At 44.0% G+C, this 17,936-nt stretch overlaps 1 protein-coding gene across 2 annotated transcripts in view; it reads right to left on the minus strand.

Annotated features, from left to right (window-relative positions):
• Nucleotides 1-17,936, minus strand: part of SCN5A (sodium voltage-gated channel alpha subunit 5) — a 306,477-nt gene that overhangs the window by 254,533 nt on the left and 34,008 nt on the right. For both annotated transcript variants that reach the window (XM_054990894.1, XM_054990895.1), the window contains exon 5: nt 1,971-2,062. In XM_054990894.1, the coding sequence (XP_054846869.1) occupies nt 1,971-2,062 (92 nt within the window). The remainder of the gene's footprint in view (nt 1-1,970; nt 2,063-17,936) is intronic.

Below are 17,936 nucleotides of genomic sequence, written 5' to 3' on the forward strand. Positions count from 1 at the left end.
AGAGCAGATAATGTCTGCTGCTGCTTTGGTGTTTTGTTTCAATTCAAGTGCCGCAGTATGAACATTTGCCATCTAATGGAGTGAAAAACTCTTCCAATCTCCTAAATGGATGTTGATTTTTTCCCCCTCCCTTTCTTTTTTAAAAGCAGTCTCTATAGACTATTTTTTGACCTGTAATTGCCAACATCTGTTCGGGATAATCACCTACAGGAAGGAACTACCATGCACGGGGTCGTTTTGCCATCTTTTCTACCTTGCCATGCAGGTCTGAGACAATAAACGCTAAGGCTGAATGAGACCTGCCCGTAGATACACCAAGAGTATCTTTTATCAGTGATCTGTTTCTCGATGGATTGATAGTTAACAAAAGTATCCACGTGACGGCGTTGTAAATGTTGACATAAACAGCGATTGCATCCTTTCCCCCTCCAAAACTGAAGCATTGGGGAGAGACCCAAATGGTACAATTTACCAAGAGATTCTCTAGCACAAAACCCCATTGAAATGAAAGCAGAACCTATTGTTGTAAGCAGACTATTATGGATATATTTATCTTTCTTCTCCTTTTTCTTTTTCCTATTTCTCGTCTTCTCTTCTTGCTTCTTTATATCTTTCTCTCTCTTTTCTATTTGCTGCTTATTTCAAAAATCAATAAAAATTTTAAAAAAGAAAGAAATGAAAGCAGAGCCTAGCAGTAGGGTTACCAACTCTGGGTTGGGAAATTCCTAGAGATTTGGGGCAGACAGAGACCTGGCACGGGGGGGCAGAGGGGCGGTCGCCCTGGGTGCATAATTTTTAGGTGTCGAGGAGAGCCTGTGCTACATCTGTGGGAGGCCGCCCACAGTGCCCTGGCTGCCTGCCGTGCAGGCCGAGGAGTGCACCGAGCTGGTGGCAGCAGCACGGGCGGCTTCCATGGAGAGCTGCAAGATAAGGGGCGGGGAGGCGAGCAGCTCAAATCATAGTAGTGCTCCCGGGGAGGCAGCTGTGCCCTGCATGATGACATCACTTCCAAGAAATGACTTCATTGCGCAGTCCTAGGAGCACACACGTGCAAAGCACACATGTGTGTGGTGTCAGGGGCACCACCTCCTGCCAAGAGTTGCCCCAGTGCTGGCAACCCAAGCTATGCCCCTGGAGGTGGAGCCTGGAGAGGGCAGGTTTTAGGAAGAGAAGGGACCTCAATAGGGTATAATGCCATAGAAGCCACCCTCCAAAACAGCCAGTTTTTCCAGGGGACGATCTCTGGTGCCTGGAGATCAGTTGAAATTCCAGGCCCTACCTGGAGGCTGGCAACACTACCTGTCAATCATTCCTTGGGGTTTATACTACAGCCTTTCCTAGTAAATGATGCTCCAATTCATTAAGAAACTGCTCTGATCCTTTGAGTTATTAGCTCTGCTGAAATGTATATAAAATTCAACAGATAAGAAGACAGGACCGGATGAATCCTTCAGAATCCTTCTATTTATTTTTTAAAAAAATAGGTAGTCACTTTCAATTTTGTTTCAAGGTTAGCTTTGACAAATTAAAGAATGAACCCATATCTTCCCCCTCCTTAAATCTTATTTGTTTTTCATGTTACAACTTATACAAAGCCATTCTCATGGGGGGGAAATTTTTAAGTACTTTTTTAAAAATTCTAAATTTCACAGAACATTCTCAATTTGCACGAAAATGACAGCACGGCAACATTTAAAGTAAGATTCCATGTGCATTGTTTACGGGCCAGTAAATTTTAGGAACACCAGACGCCCTGGATGCCCAAAGAAGAATAATGTTGTTTGGGTCAGGGGGAGAAACATATGACTTAGTATTCTACCAACAGGTCCCATTCCATGTGTTCTCCATTCCCAAATCAAGTGCCTCTCGATGTTAACGCTGTGTGCTACCCTCAGGGCACTTTGTTCCCAGGAATGGTGCATATTAGTGCAAGAACAGCCCAAGTGTTTAACCTGATATTGTTTTTTCACCTGAAATGACTGAGATTGTTTTCAGCGCCCGAAGAACTCTGAATGTTCGTAAGGCTGATACATTGCCCAGGTCCACAAATTCAGTTATGTATCTGCAAACAAGGGAAAGTCACACACACAAAAAAAAGACCATGACGAAAACGCCAGCAAATTAATGACAGCAAAAGAAGGTACAGGAGAGAGAGGAGATGGGAGAGGCATGGAAAAGGTTATTGGTAGCTGACACAAGAGAATGCAAAGATCAGGACTTCTTACCTGGATTGACCAAAACAGTTTTTAAGGCTTTCATTACCCTGAAAATCCGAAGAGAAGAAAAACTGCCTAGTTTTGTAAATTCTCTTACAAACCTGTTGAATTAAACCACAGTTATTCGGAAGTACATAGCAGAGAATACGGACTGATCGTACAATGCTTTGGTTTATCACTTTGGCAGTGGATTTTATTTAAAATCCCTTTCTTTTTTCCTGCTCTTCAGCTGCAAAAAACCTCTGTGCTGTAGAAGATCCCGGAACATGTTCTTCAGGATACAGGTGATTATGCCGAGCAGCAGCCAGACTTATCAGCTTTACCTCTGCCTCGTGAGAAATGGGTATGGACCCTAAAACAAGTCTAGTTGGTCCACTACAGAGAAGACCAGAAATCGTGGGTGATCTCTGAGTGGAAACACACATTACAAATTACCCTGGACATGCTCAAGTGCAGAAGTGTATGCATAGTCCTCAATTCACGTGCAGGCTGTTCTTGCTTGGTGCATGTGAATGCCGCTTTCACAGGAGCTCCCTTTGTGTGACTGCATCTGCAAGTGAGTCTGGAGGGCAGTGTGCCAATTCAGCTCTGTTTTCGCTGTGAGAACAAGTACTGTCGGCTCCTTTGACTTCCCAATTTGCATTTCGTTAAGGTGTGAGAAAGTGTCAAGATCTGCATTTCAATGAATGGATGTGAGGGAAACTGGGATACTTTTAGCAGTTGAGGAGGAACTGATATTGCATGTGTGAATGTATTCACATGGAGAAAACTGAAGTGTGACTGTTCGAGCAACTGCATGGAATATCGGAGGACACATGAAATGAGGTTCACTTGAGCATTCCTAGGTACTTAGTAACGTGTATTTTCACTCTCTCTTTCTGGGAAGCCTGTCCCTTATTTTTCACTTTCTCACTGATGAGGCTCTGATTGACATCCAAAGAATCCCAACCATTCTTGGAACACATTTGAAAAAAACCACTCACTTGTAGCAAAGATAAGTTGTAGGTCAAGATTTGGCCTTGAGGCAGGAAGGAACATTCTTTACAAATGCCAATGAGGTTAGATAATTGAGTAGGGATGTGTAGGCCAACCAAGTAGTGTCACCGGTGGCACACTGCGGAGAACCTTTGTGGATAGAATATGTTCTAATATACAACACAATAAGATACACCTCTCTTTCTCTTTCTCTCTCTCCCTGTCCCTTGCCCCTACAAACTCTCTGTAGTCAGAGTTGAAGGGAAAGACAACTGGCAACTCTTTGAGTAATTAGACAGTGTTTCCTGGGAGGAGGGGAGAGCAAAGACCTTCTTGAAATGAGAGCAGGCTTTTTTTAAACCCCCCCCCCCAAATGCTAATGTTAAATAACTTTTCGAGCTCGTTTTCCTGAACAAAAGGGCAGCGACTCAATATCACCAGCCAGAAGGCTGAAGAAGGCCCAGATAATAAGCAAACAAATCTTGGGGAAGAAGCCGTCCACTGAAATTAGAAGTTAACTCAGGGCCAAACTAGAAGTGACGAGTTACACTTGAATGGCAAGTGAATAGACTGAGGGCCAAGCTACAAGTGACGAATGACACTTGAACGGCAAGTGTATTTCTTCCTGTTCACTTGCGCTCCACTCAATCCACTTGCCGTTCAAGTGTCATTCATCACTTGTAGCTTGGTCCTCACATGTATTCCTCCCTGTTCACTTGCGCTCCACCTGCACTCCACTCGATCATGAGTACAAGTGGAGCGCAAGTGAACAGAGAGGAATACATATGCGTTTATTCACTTGCCATTCAAGTGTAACTCGTCACTTCTAGCTTAGTCCTCAGATATACTGGGCAGACCAGCCTCTACTCAATGGAATAGGCAGCCATGTACAACAACCAAGGGCACTACTTCCAACCATTTTTTTTAATACAGAGGATCAGTCCTGAGACTTGTCAAAACTCTGAACATCCATAGAGAACATCCATTCTCATTGAATAGAGATGCCAACTCCATGTTGGGAAATTCCTGGAGATTGGGGGTGGAGCCTAGGGAGGCAGGGTTTGGAGGGGAGGGACCTCAGTGTGATATAATTTATGGAATTATATCACCCTCCAAACCAGCCATTTTATGCAGGGGAACTGATCTTTGTCATCTGGAGATCAGTCGTCACTTTGGAAGATTGCCTGTCTCCACCTGGAGGTTGGCAACCCTATCCCTGACTAAACTTTCAATTTACTCAGCCCTTTCCCATCCTTTTACTGATTTAGTAGTGGAGGGGCACTTCCAAGACAAAATGTGGGGCTCCCAACCAGCTTTCAACTTAGTATTGTATTTCTTACGAGAAATTAATTAGAGCTGAAGAGGGAACATTCTCCGAAGTTCTTTAAATCATAATGTGCTTTCCAAAGTTTACATTTCCCAGTTATTTTTGTCAGCCTTTTTAATATTATGGAGATTTGACTTAAGGATTATTTTATAGAGGAGTCGGTATAAACATGATCAAACATGGAAGGTTACAGCTTAACCCAATGGGTTTTGAATTCAACAGAAAGATTTCATTTCTGAGTATCCCTCTAATTTCAAATGCAAACATTCAAAAACATTCTCATTTCCAACTCTATCTGTACAATATTTGCTGAGTGTTACATTTGCTTATTCATTTATACCCTGTCTTTCTCCACAGTGGGGGTCCCATAGCCGCTTCCTTTGTTCGCCTTACCTCAAAACCCTGTGAGGTAGGTCAGGCTTAAAGGGTGTAATTGGCCTAAGGTCACCCGCAAGCTTCGATGGCAGAGGTTGGATTTGAACCTGGGTCTCCCATATCTTAGACCAGCTCTCTGAAGACTACGGGCCAAACTACAAGTGACGCCTGACACAGGTTGGACACTTGTCAGCTTCCCTCAAGTTTTGATGGGAAATGTAGGCAGCTTGACAGAATGTTGGACAAGTGATAGTTGAAAAGTCCATTGGACAGCCATCGGAGCTGCGAGACCAGGATGCCTACATTTCCCATCAAAACTTGAGGGAAGCTGACAAGTGTCCAACCTGTGTCATTCATCACTTGTAGTTTGGCTCTACAATATGGTACACCATTTTTCAACTCACATTCATTTCAGCTCTAGCCCTTCTTGTGTAGAAACCGTTCCACCAGATGTTACGGTGTTGTCAGCCAAGTGAAATGAGTGGAGGCAAAGGGAGGCTCTCTCTTTTCTTGACTAAAAATTATGGAAGGCAATTCCTACGAGAGCAGAACGAAGTTACATTGCCTGCCTCTAGAGGAATTCTATCTAAAGTACAGACCAAACCAGCCTTTCTGATCACTGAGACAACAGTGACTACCGAGAGAAGGCAAGACAATGGCATTGTGTGTTTGGGGAACCTAATCTTTCCATACTAAAAAGAACGATTACAAAATCATTGTCTGAAAAATCCATTTCCACCCATATTCATTTGTTTGAGATTTGCATCCTGCCAAGGAACCAGAAAGTACGGTTCTCAGATCAGCTACGAACAATATAAAGGCTCAAAAATAACAGGGCAATTAAAACAATCAAACGTGTGAAAACCAAGCAGGACTTGATTATAGATCACTAGAGAGCACAATCATTTTATTACACAATGTCAGCTGGGAGGAGGGGAGCAGAGACTGTCAACTACTTTCTGGATCCCCCCGTCACAGAAAAACTGTACAATGAATTAAAGGACTAAAACCAGGTAAGGCTAATTTAACACTGCAGGTGTTAAATTAACATAGCAATGCTAGAAAGATGATTGCCAGTTAGTACTCTCGCAAATGGTCAAATATACTACTTATATGTTATATATTTGATCTTTGCAGAGGAGAAAAGAAGTCACTAGCTTTAGGCTCCACGGTTTATCCCCCACCCCTTATACTCAATCTATTTTATATATCTCCTAACTGAGGGCACATTTGATACATCTGATGAAGGGAGCTGTAATCCATGAAAGCTTCTATCACAATAAATGTTAGATTTTATGGTACTTTAAGACTCTCTGCTGGCTTTGTTTTATTTTTTAACTAATAAACAGACGAAGAGTCTCTCTACATGAGACCTCTTACACAAGGATGCTCAAGTGTAGGGAGACGCAATGTTAGTCGGGAAGCATAGTTTAAAAAGACAGAGCCAGCAGAGATCGCTCCTCAGAGGGTTTGTTAATTTCATCTTTGACTCCTGGAAGGGGAGGTGAAATTGACAGCGCCTTCAGGGAGGCGAAGATGAAATTAACAAACTCATGTAGGGAGACTCCAACACAGCTTCCCTTCTGGAATTCCAATGCAGGCATGTCAGCCTAACACAGTTACATTGCCTCTGCCAAAAACATAGCCAGCATGCAGCTACATTAGCAAATGGTCCATCCTGCATGGTCACCCAATGGGTAAACTTTTTCTTCATAGGGATCCCAGAAGTTGGCCCCCGAATAACTTTTCTCCGGGGGGGAAATCCTACATGTCTTAAGCCCGAAATCTCTTGGGAAAATCTGGACAAGACAACCATTCCAATGCATGCATTTAATTCCATTCACATCAGTAGGTCCTACCATCCTCCAGTTATGCACATCTTTTATCTATGAGCATGTCCATACCACACATTTCTCAGTTGGTCTAACCGCTGGAGTTGCTGACCAAAGAGTCCTAGAAACTGCAGCTCTGTGCCAAGTCTGGCAGAACTTCCAAACACAGAATTCTCAATACACTACTATAATTTCCAGGATTCCTTTGGAAAAGCCATGATGGTGAAATAGGATTTCAGACAGGTTTAATTTTTAGCACAGATGTGAACTTGCTAGTCCAGTAGAGATTGTTCTAAATTTTATTTCCCCCTAACCTAGATAGCCCTGGCTAGCCCAGTCTCATCAGATCTTGGAAGCTAAGTAGGATCGGCCCTGGTTAGTACTTGGATGGGAGACCACTACGGAAGTCCAGGATCAGTACGCAGAGGCAGGCAATGGCAAACCAGCACTGTTTGTGTCTTGACTTGAAAACCTTATGGGATCACCCTAAGTTGGTTGCTTCTTGATGGCAATTTACACCACACAGGGTAGATGATTTAAGCATAAGCTAGAAACTGGATTAATAAAGGCACTAACAGGGCACTTCTTGGGGAGCATCATGCTTCTAAACTGCAACACACACACTGCATGGATAAAAACACATTTCCCATATTTCCACCATAAGGAGGATCAAGATCAATGAGTTAATAGTGAAGAGGCACACCTGTCCTTCTGCCCCCCTCCGCAAGATCTCACAAACCACCACCCGTTCATATGTCTGCCATAGAGACTTGATTCCTAGAGAAATCCAAGAGGTACTGCGATGGTAATAGGCGCATGTAGAAAAACAGTTGAACAGGTCCATGAAGACGGGGGAATGCCTAATCCCTCCATGCTCCTATTTTAGGGCTGTACAGGCAGAACCACCAATGAGCAAATGCCTACTCAGAAAACTGCCTTGCCAATTCTTTGCCTTCTCCTGAGATGGCAGTACAGCAGTACAATTCCCACCCATTCTGCTTATTTTGGCTGTTGAGTGAATAAACGGAATGGTTTTATGTGCTTTACTCCCTTTCTTAATAAACTGCTTGGTACTTTCTGCTAAGTCCCAGCCAAGATGGCTTCTTCAGGTTCATCTATACCCATTACATGTGGCACATGGTACCTGCTTCCCTTATCTAGTCATCTCCAATTTCCCCCTTGCAGAAGGACTGTCTCCTATACCCAAATAAAATACAGATATCAAACCCGACTACTCAGTAATGACTACTGAGGAATTACGCAATTTTAAAGCTGACAATGAGGAAATTGTAGTTGTTCAAGATTTTCTATTCCTTGGCTCAACCATCAACCAGAAGGGATACGGCAATGAAGAAATCAGAAGATTGAGACTTGGAAGCGCAGCTGTGCGGGAGCTAGAAAAGATCCTTAAAGATAAAGATGTCTCTCTAGGAATCAAGATCAAGATAATCCAAACTATGGTATGGATGTGCAAGTTGAACAGTGAAGAAAGCTGACAGGAAGAAAATTGATTCGTTTGAAATGTGGTGCTGAAGGAGAGTTTTGCAGATACCATGGACAGCCGAAAAGACAAATAAGCGGGTACTAGATCAAATCAAGGCTGAATTCTCCCTAGAAGTTAAAATGACAAAACAGAGGCTACCGTACTTTGGTCACATCATGAGAAGAAAAGATTCTCTGGAAAAGTCAATAATGCTTGGAAAAGTGGAAGGCAATAGGAAAAGAGGAAGACCTAAATGGCTTGACTCAATAAAGGAAGCCACGTCCTCCAGTTTGCAGGATCTGAGCAAGACTGTTAACAATAGGACATTTGGGAGATCTTTCATTCATAGGATCACCATAAGTCGGAGGTGACTTGACGTCACATAATACACACACATCAAACCCAAAGCAATCTAGCCGGTTTGGACAGCCACAAAGATGCAAAGCATATTTCTTGATAAAGAGCGGGTGAGATTTCTTTAAGGACCTTGTAGGGCAGATACAAGTACTTCGACAAGTACTACCACTTGTTCCTCTTCTGTATCAGGTTCACCCAAAGCCTCTCCCAAGCCCAAGGGTCTCATTACCAGACGGAATCGCAATACACTGAAAGAGAGCCGTTGCCCGAACTGATGGGCTTCCAGATTGGAAATCTTATTTGTGCGGCTTATTCCAGTCATTATGATTATTAATCATTTTGCAACTCAAGTCCTTTCTCCAGGGACAAGCACAATCTGTCCCATCTGATATATTCTTACAGCTGCCTTTCAAAAAGTTGCAGATTCACAAAATGTTTTTTCTAACCTGCCTGTCTGCAAAGACCTGTGTTAGGCTAAACCCAGATATTCTGGAGGAGGCATAGCTGAAAGCAGCAGCCCCGTGGCTTATTCTTTGCCTCCTTCTGGTCATGGCTAGTAATAAAAAGCACCGCAGAAAACATCATTCCACTCCACTTCCCACACCCACAAGGAGCGGACAATGAAGTAGAGAGAAAGTGTGGGAACTCAGAACGTGATGACATCATATATTTAGACGGTTCGGGAGGAGGGCTGCCAGACTCCCACCTTCCACCACCCTCCACCACTCATCTGCAAGCAGGGGGGAAAGGCAGGGGGACAGACCTCCTAGACACGGGCTGCTTCCACACACGTTGGATAATCCACTTTCAATACTCTTTAGTGAAGATTTGAAACTGATTTTCCATGTGTGGAACAAAAAAATCCACTTCTAAAGGATTGCGAAAGTGCATTGAAAGTGCATTATTCAACGTGTGTGGAAATGGCCACGCTCCCAGTGTGTCTTGATATCACTCCCAGGAGTGATATAATCATACAGGCTCCAGAAGCACTACTGCACCTCGCACTGGGCTGATTTGGGGCCAGGAAAGGAGGAAAGGAAAAAGTTAAGTGCCAGGTCCCCCCTCCTGCTGGGAGGGTAAGGGGACCTCACGACCCTATTTGGGAGAGAGGGGAGGAAGAGGTGTGGGCGTCATGTTTACAGGCTTACATCCTCTGTAACAGCAACTTCCCAACCTAGGTTGCCAACTCTGGATTGGGAAATTCCTGAAGATTTGGGGAGGGTGGGCTTTGGGGAGGGGAGGGACTTCAGCAGAGCATACTGCCACAAAATCCACCCTCCAAAGTTTCTCCAGGAGAGCTGATCTCTGTTGTCTGGAGATCAGTTGTAATTCTGGGAGATAGCCATGTCTCATCTTGAAGCTGACAGCCCTATTTGTAGCCTATCAACAGCCTGGGAGAATAAAAAGAAAGAATTGTGTTCCAGATGACAAATTGTCCACTTGACTTCCAAGTTTGAAATCCTCCTTGGTTTGCAAAAACTGTTTCCAGATTCAGAGGACAGTCCTTGACCTTGTTTAGATATGAATCGATGGACTGGATCGTACAAATACAAAGGGGCTGGGGAGGGCATTACTGAAGGCCATCAAGAGCTAGACATTTTTCAGTTTTTAAAAAAGCATAACATGAGACTTAGTATGTGTAGAAATGGGTAGTGTCATATATACCTGTCTGCGTATCTGCCATGAATGTATTCTGTGTTCTGTACTGGTCCTCTGAGGGCATGAGAACTTTCTTATTGATGTTAAGGCAGTAGGTTATCTCTCAAGTATTTACTTTCTCTTTCTCCGCTGCTTCGAGAAGTGTCCTTGAAGGCTGGTTGCGGCCAGCTCGAAATGTATCTTTCTTGGGAACTGAGATGGTTTCACTCTTTGTTCTGTTTAGTCTAAACCTAGCTCTTCCCTGGCAACCTCCCTGGCTCTTTCGCGCCCAAAAACTTTAACAGCCCTTATCCTGATGGCTGTCATGTCTGAGCCCCATCCATGCCAATGTTAATGATCTTTCTCTGCTGAACCAATGTATCCTGCTGTAACTCAATATCACTTTGCCAGTGTCATAACTATTTCCCTCTCAGGCTTTCGCAGGTGTTTATCTGTTGGACTGTAACAGCTTCCAGTGTTTATGACCTTGTGCTCCTTCTCACACTTTGCTATGTCTTGCTTCCTAGTAACTCGATATCACAAATATGTGGAACGTTCTCACACCAGGAGAGTACCAAAGCCTTGTTTATGGTTGGGAGGGGGGAAAGGAGCAAACTCGAATGTTAAAAGTGAAGTCTCTCTCACATGATGTCATTCCTATCAACTTCTACTCTTGCTGCTTAGATGTCTACCTTGCTTAAGTAGTCCCATGGACCTGTATATGCAAATGATCTGATTTCTGAATAAAAGCCATTTGACCAAGAACTTGTGCCTTGCTGCAATGGTCCAGGGATCTATCTGCTGTATCCTGTCATCCATAGCCTGACATTGGCAGGAACATTCCTTATAACTAACATCACCAACCCCATTTCCGTCACTTCTGCCAATGCACTTGTCTGAGCACCTTGAACTTGCTGAATATCTAATAAAGTTACTTCAACCAATACACCTGTGTGTTTGCTGTGGAGAACTGAGGGATTCTACCTGCCAAGGACTGACAGGTAGATTGGGAGACTAACAGTGCAATCCTAAGAGTTACTCCAGTGTAAGCTCATTGATTTCAATAGGCTTAGACTGGAGTAACTCTTCTTGGGATTGCACTGTAAAACTGCCCTGGGAAAAGGCCACACTCTCCTCCCACTGCCATGCCCCCTTCACTGATAGAGGGCCGAAGAGTCAAGTATAGAGAAAGGAGTCATCACTCAGCCTAAAATTTTATTCTAGTTCAAAGGCAGAGTTAATGTTTGGTTAACTCAGCAAAACAAGAGTATTTGCTATCAGAGAAAGAAAAAAAGACATCAAAACGGTTGTCAGGTCTACCGTGCTTGCTGTCGATCAGTGTTAGAAACCTGCGAACAGCCGAGTAGTGAGTTGTTAGAGACATCTGCTAATGTTTGCTGCAGTTGCTCCCCAGAAATTGCTGTAAGCTTTGGTTTTGACAGTCAAGCAGTTGAATCAATTGCAAAACGTCCCTCTCTGGTTGCCAGATGGTTCTTGCGTACCACAGGTTCCCAGCTGAGAAGCTATCGGCCAGCCTCAACTACAGAATAGCAACAGCCATGCCGAACTGAAAGGTGTGTGGGGTGGTTCAGTTCTAGGGACAGCAGTCCATGGCAGATAGACCCCCAGACCCCCCACAGCAGGCACTCCAGTGCATTGGTTGAAAAGGTCTTTATTCAGAGATCCATTAAGTTCACGGGTACATTCATAGATGGGATAGGTTGGCAGGAATGAGTATACAAGCATATGCACTATTGATATAAGGAGCATTATTCCCCCTCCCCTTGAGCAGTCAGCATTTAGGCGCGAAAATCCTAAAAAGTCTCATGAGAACACAATAGCTTTATCTGGACAGAGAAAGGCAGAAGATTACAAGGAATCACACTCCCTCTTTCCCCTGTGAAGAGTTACAGTACAGCTGCAAGGTCACTGAGCATACTTTCAGAGATAACAGTCTGGCTACTTTCTCTGAGAAATTAGCATTAGTACTTTCGTTTTCAGGCAGGCCAAGGATGGCATGATTATCATATGAGCAAGGCATGAAAGCACATGGGATACCAATACAGGGGGACAGATCAGGGCAATACATGAATGGCATGGATGAACGGCATGCAGACATGACAGGGGGAGGGTGTTCAGTGGATATTTTTGCACCCCTCAAATGCACCACCCGTTTTCAGGTTTCATTTCAGGGTTGCTTAAAAAACTCTAAAAAATATTCACAAGGGATTGTTGGAATTGTTCTTAAAAAGCTGCCATTTATGTGCAGCTTTTTAAACCAGCACAGCACAACAAGGATTTTTTAAAAAGCACCTTTCCCCACACTATGTAGCCAAATCTTGTTGGTTAGCAAGGGGCCAGGATGTCAGTACAATAACTTTTGTATTGAAATTATGAAATGGTGTATTTTATCTTTTATTGTGTGTTGTCGTTTTAATTTATTGTACCAGTATATAATGTTGTAACCCGCCCTGAACCCCCTCGCAAGGAGAGTGGGCAAGAAATCTAATAAATTAAATTAAATTATATTAATTACATTCATTAACTGAGAGCCACATGATGGACAAGCTCTTTCAAGTAAAAATAAATAGGGTGCTAAAGCTGCAGCAAATCCAGCAATGATTGACGTAAGCCGGTTTGCAAAAAATGTGCAAAAAATGAAAACGTAAGGGCAGGGGGCGGGGGTTGTACGTGAACCATTTTGCTTCTTCAGAATTTTACTTATCTGCTACTTTATTTATACCCTGTCTTTCTCCTCAATGGGGACCCAAAGTGGCTTACATTATTCTCCTCTCTGCCATTTTATCACAACAACCCTGTGAGGTAGGTTAGGTTGAGAGTGACAGCCAAACTACACGAGATGCATAGCATATGGAGGGGTTGCGCAAGTTTACCCAGGAAGTGCAGTCGTAGACTCTTTACTGTCGAAGGCTTTCACTGCCGAAGAACGATGGTTGCTGTGGATTTTCCGGGCTGTATAGCCGTGGTCTTGGCATTGTAGTTCCTGACGTTTTGCCAGCAGCTGTGACTGGCATCTTCAGAAATATAGCACCAAAAGCACCAATCCATATGCAAAAGAACCTCCTCAGGATACAGTGAAGCTTCCCAGCATTAGCATTCCACACCCTGGGAAACTCTTACAGGATGACTCAGCCCAAACCCACCTTCCTGAGTAGATATAAATTACCTGCCAACATCTTCTCCACACTGTGACACTGAGAGATCTCTCTTTTGGTGCTACATCTCTGAAGATGCCAGTCACAGCTGCTGGCGAAACGTCAGGAACTACAATGCCAAGACCATGGCTATACAGCCCGGAAAATCCACAACAACCATCGTAGACTCTTTACCTTTGAGCATCTGGACGGGAGGAAAAGAGTCAGCGAGGGGAGCCCAAAGCTGGCTGGCAGCTAGCAATGGCAGAAGGTGCTCTTTGGGTTCCCCTTGCTGAGACCTTCCCTACTGTCCTTCTGGCCCCACTGCTGCTCTGACATGCCCTCCTCCACCCCTGAACTCCCGGAAGAAAATCCATGCGGACCAGATCCACTCGTGTTTTCCTCTGTGAGCTCAGGGGTGGGGGCAGCAGCTAGCACTGGCAGAAGGCGTTCTTTGGGCTCCCCTCCCTGACTCTTTCCCTCCCATCCTTCTGGCCCTGCTGCCATTGCCTGTCCAACTATACTTCCCAGGTAAACTTGTGCAAACCCTCCACGTGCCATGCGTCTCGTGTAGCTTGGCTGTATGTGATTGGTCCAAGGTCACCCAGTGTGCATTTACAGCAGAGTGGGGATTTGAACCTGGGTCTCCAAAATCCTAGTCTGACACTTTTAACCACTGGACCACGTGGGGCTACAAATTTCACATCAAAACCCAAACAGCATGAAAATGCAGCATAGCACTTTGGAGCACAGCCTGGAAATTCTCTTCCGCAACACAGCAACATTATTTTTAGGTTGTAAACTCGGCAAATCTTTCTTTACACATCCATCACTGTGAAGTGAGCAGAAATACACTCTTTGTTGTGGACTCCATGTAAAAACTCTTACTTTTTGGGCTGCCCGCTGCTCTTGCAAGCCCTCTGAATCTGGGGTGATTCAGTGGCAGGCAAAATTGGCTGGCTCTGTTTATGGTGCACAAATCAGACACTGTTTTTTGCACGAGCAGGATACCACAAACCTTATTGGCATGTTTGCGTGCTGTCCTTGGGGAGAAGTTAATGTTAAACTGGTAACGAGGTGGAGAATTTCAGTGCTACTTTAATCTGATTAAATTATATTCTGTTGAAATGGAATGTTTTTACACGCTTTCAAAAGCGTTACCCCACCCGGAGTCTTGGGTAGGTAATTAAAATAAAAGGTTAGAAGCTCTTGAAATTTTTATTGGCCTTCTCGAAGCTTAGAATCAAAAAGAAACTTGACCCGATTGAGGCATCCACAATCTTCCCTGTCAAACAGACAAAGCACTTCTAAATGTGACTGTAGTCGGTTAAGAGCCCCTTAGATTTTATTGGCATTTCACCATATGCCTGGAAGACCTGCCAAGTGGATATCCTAACATTCAGAGGCAGCAACCCTTCATGTGGCCTGATTAACTCAGTAGGCTTCATCTGGAGCTGTGGTGAAGTTAATGAGAGCTTGCCATTATTTCCTGATAGAACCAGCATTTTACTTAACAAATTTATCTCCTGATAACAGACCAATTAGTTCAAGCAACCATTACATCAGACAGGCTTTATAAACTACAAAGGTTTTGTCTACAGATCTTCCTGATTAGAAGTCTTCGGGGCAAACTAACTATTATCTTCCACAATTATATTCTCCCATTCTTAAAAAGCCTAAAAGAAGCCATGGGGAGGAAAGAGGAAATTAACCCTTTGAGTTTCAAAAATATACAGGAGATTCTACCCACTGGGGCTGCTAGCCTCCTACTAGGACCTGAGACTTCCTGCCAGCAGCTTTAAAATAATTCACAGAAGATAGATGTGATAGAATGCACTTTAAAGAAGGTTTCCTGGTTTCCTAAGTCCAGTACTCAGAGAGCTGGAAAGGAAGGAGTTAACAATTGCCTGGAATGAGAGCTTGATTGACAGACTGCTCCCTCCTCTCTGATTAGCCAATCAGAAACAATCTTCAGGATGATAGTTGGTTGCTGACACGATTTTGTGTTCAGTAGAGTTTGTGAGTGAGTCCGACAGGGAGACTCTGAAGTAAGGAAAAAAACGTTTTGCCCTAACTGTAACATCATTATCTGGAAGAAGAATTCTTGTTAAGAATTCTAAGTATAAAAGTCAGCACAAGCTGAAACCCGTTTACACATCCACGATAGAAGTGGGTTGGCAAGAGTGAGTGGGTAGTAAGCAGAAACTCATTCAAGCCACATGAAGAAGGGTTAAATCGTCTAAGGAGAAGATTAATTCCTGCCCAGTGTCTAAAGCAAGTTTGGCTCTGAGGGCTTCGGGTCTGTTGTGAAGAGAAAACAGTTTTGAACTAATGTCAGGAAACCTGAGTTGTAAAAGAAACCCTGTTGCTGTAACCAAAGTATTAAACAAAACATCTCTCACTGTCAAGGATTAAGAACACAGAAACTAAACTTCAAGAAAACTATTTTGCCTGTAATTTAAAGAGTATTCAGTTCTACCAACACATTTTACCTCAGCGGTTTCATTCCCTGATTGTCCTTATTCCACCCCTGCCTGTTAATAAAATTGTTGTTTCTTTTTAACATTATAGTCTCCAGTGCCATTTCCAACACAGAGGAAGACAGCTCCTGCTTTTCCCCCATCAAGTTTCTGGGTTAGGCTAAAAAGCCAAAATTATAACTGCTTATCAGGGTGGGACAAAATAAACTTTCAAACAACAAACAGAGACACCCTACTTGGGGTTGCTCAGCCAAAGCAGGCAAACTTGGATTTTGGCAGGAAAATCTGCCTCAGAATGGGGGAGTAAAGGGGCCCCTGAGACTTTTTACGAGAATTCGGGTACCAATCTAGTTCCATCGGCAACAAATTTCCAAGGTCGGGCATTCTGGAAGCTACCAAAAGTTCAACCATTGACATGAGATGCACATCTCTGAGGGAGAGCGAAGGTGCCTATTCCTCAAGTTTGCTGCTGGCAAAAGGCTCATAGCTTACACAGCCCCGGGGATTCTCCTTGTGATACATAACTTACTCTTTATTTTAGAAACGGGGGGGGGGGGGGTTGCACACAAAGCTCTGAGGCTCCAGCCAGCTAAGCCAGAATTCAGGGTTAAAAAGCCAAATTTCGTCTGTCGAAGATGGCGGGATTAAAGCTTAGGATACAATTGCTTAAGTGGTTGCTGGAACTGCAGCCAAGAGTACTTAAAAACAAATTGACAGGATTTTAAACACAAACAGAATTGCCTGGTTGTCATGGCAATACCAGGTCTGGGACCACCGTACTTAAAAAAAAAAAAATCACAACCCACCGACCATCGCCCCCTTAGCAGTGCTCTCTGAGGCACTTCTGCAGTGTGAGCCTCTTTCCTTTCCACTCCGGTCCGGATGGTCCTATTTCAAGTTACTGTTTGCCGGCCAAGCCAGCAGCTGTCCTGAATACAGATCCTTGTTCCGTTTACAGAGGCTTAGAGCTGAATAATTAAGAATTTGCTTTGAACCAAAGATGAGAGTCTCTGAGTAGCAAATAAGCAAGCTGCCAGGGAGGCTGCCAAAGGAGCAGGCAGGCAGTCCATGTAATAGGCAAGCCGGACACTTGCCAAAAGCGGCCGACTGGCAGGAGCAGAAAAAGCAACTCCACGCTGCCGCATGAGTTCCAGGCCTGCCATGTGCTCAAACTCTAATTGGGACTGGAGCCACAGGTGTCTCCCTTGAACCGTGCTGGGCTTGTCCTTCTGGCAGGTTGTACAAGGGGCACAGCAAGGTGCATGTGTCCTTATGCATGATGATGCTTTCAGGTAGGTGGCCACGTTAGTCTGCAGTAAAACTGTAGGATTTGAGTCCAGTGGCACCTTAGAGACCAACAAGATTTTTAGGTATAAGCTTTCAAGAATCAAAGCTCCATTTTGACTCTCAAAAGCTTATACTCTAAATAACAATAATAACAGCTGAGCTTATATACTGCTCTTCTAGACAGATTAGTGCCCACTTGGAGCTATGAACGAGGTCAGTTATTTCCACAATACAGCTGGGGCTGAGAGGAGTGGCTGACCCAAGGCCACCTGCTGAGCTCATGGCAGTAGTGGGATTCAAACCAGCAGAGTGCTGATTCACAACCCAACCACTTAACCACTACGCTACAGCGGCTCTGAAAATCTTGTTGCTCTCTAAGGTGCCACTGGATTCAAACATTTATGCATGGTTTTTACTAATGGTGCCAAAAATCGGAAAGGATTGATGGGGTACAAGCATACAGTGGGTCTGCCAAACTATCTCAGACGTTACTTGAATAGCTTGTCAGGGTAAGTAACCCATCAAGCTGATAATCCTTAGTCCACAGAGAAATGGCTGCATGCATGTTCCACTTTCCACCTGTGGGATCAGAGAGGCAGTACTAGAAGGAAATTGTGTTCCATTATTCATCCTCTAAGATCATAGAGGTAGGGCTAGAAGGGACTTGTGTTCCATTCTTCATCCCCCGGGATCACAGAGGTAGTACTCAAACAGACTTGTTTTCATTCCTTGCCCCTTATTCCTTGTTGTCTATGAAATTAACAGAATATCAAGGGGTCTTAAATACCCACGAAGCCTCCTCTCACACATT

Source organism: Eublepharis macularius, chromosome 11 (genome assembly GCF_028583425.1).
Source record: "Eublepharis macularius isolate TG4126 chromosome 11, MPM_Emac_v1.0, whole genome shotgun sequence".
In the NCBI taxonomy this organism is placed as follows: Eukaryota; Metazoa; Chordata; class Lepidosauria; order Squamata; family Eublepharidae; genus Eublepharis; species Eublepharis macularius.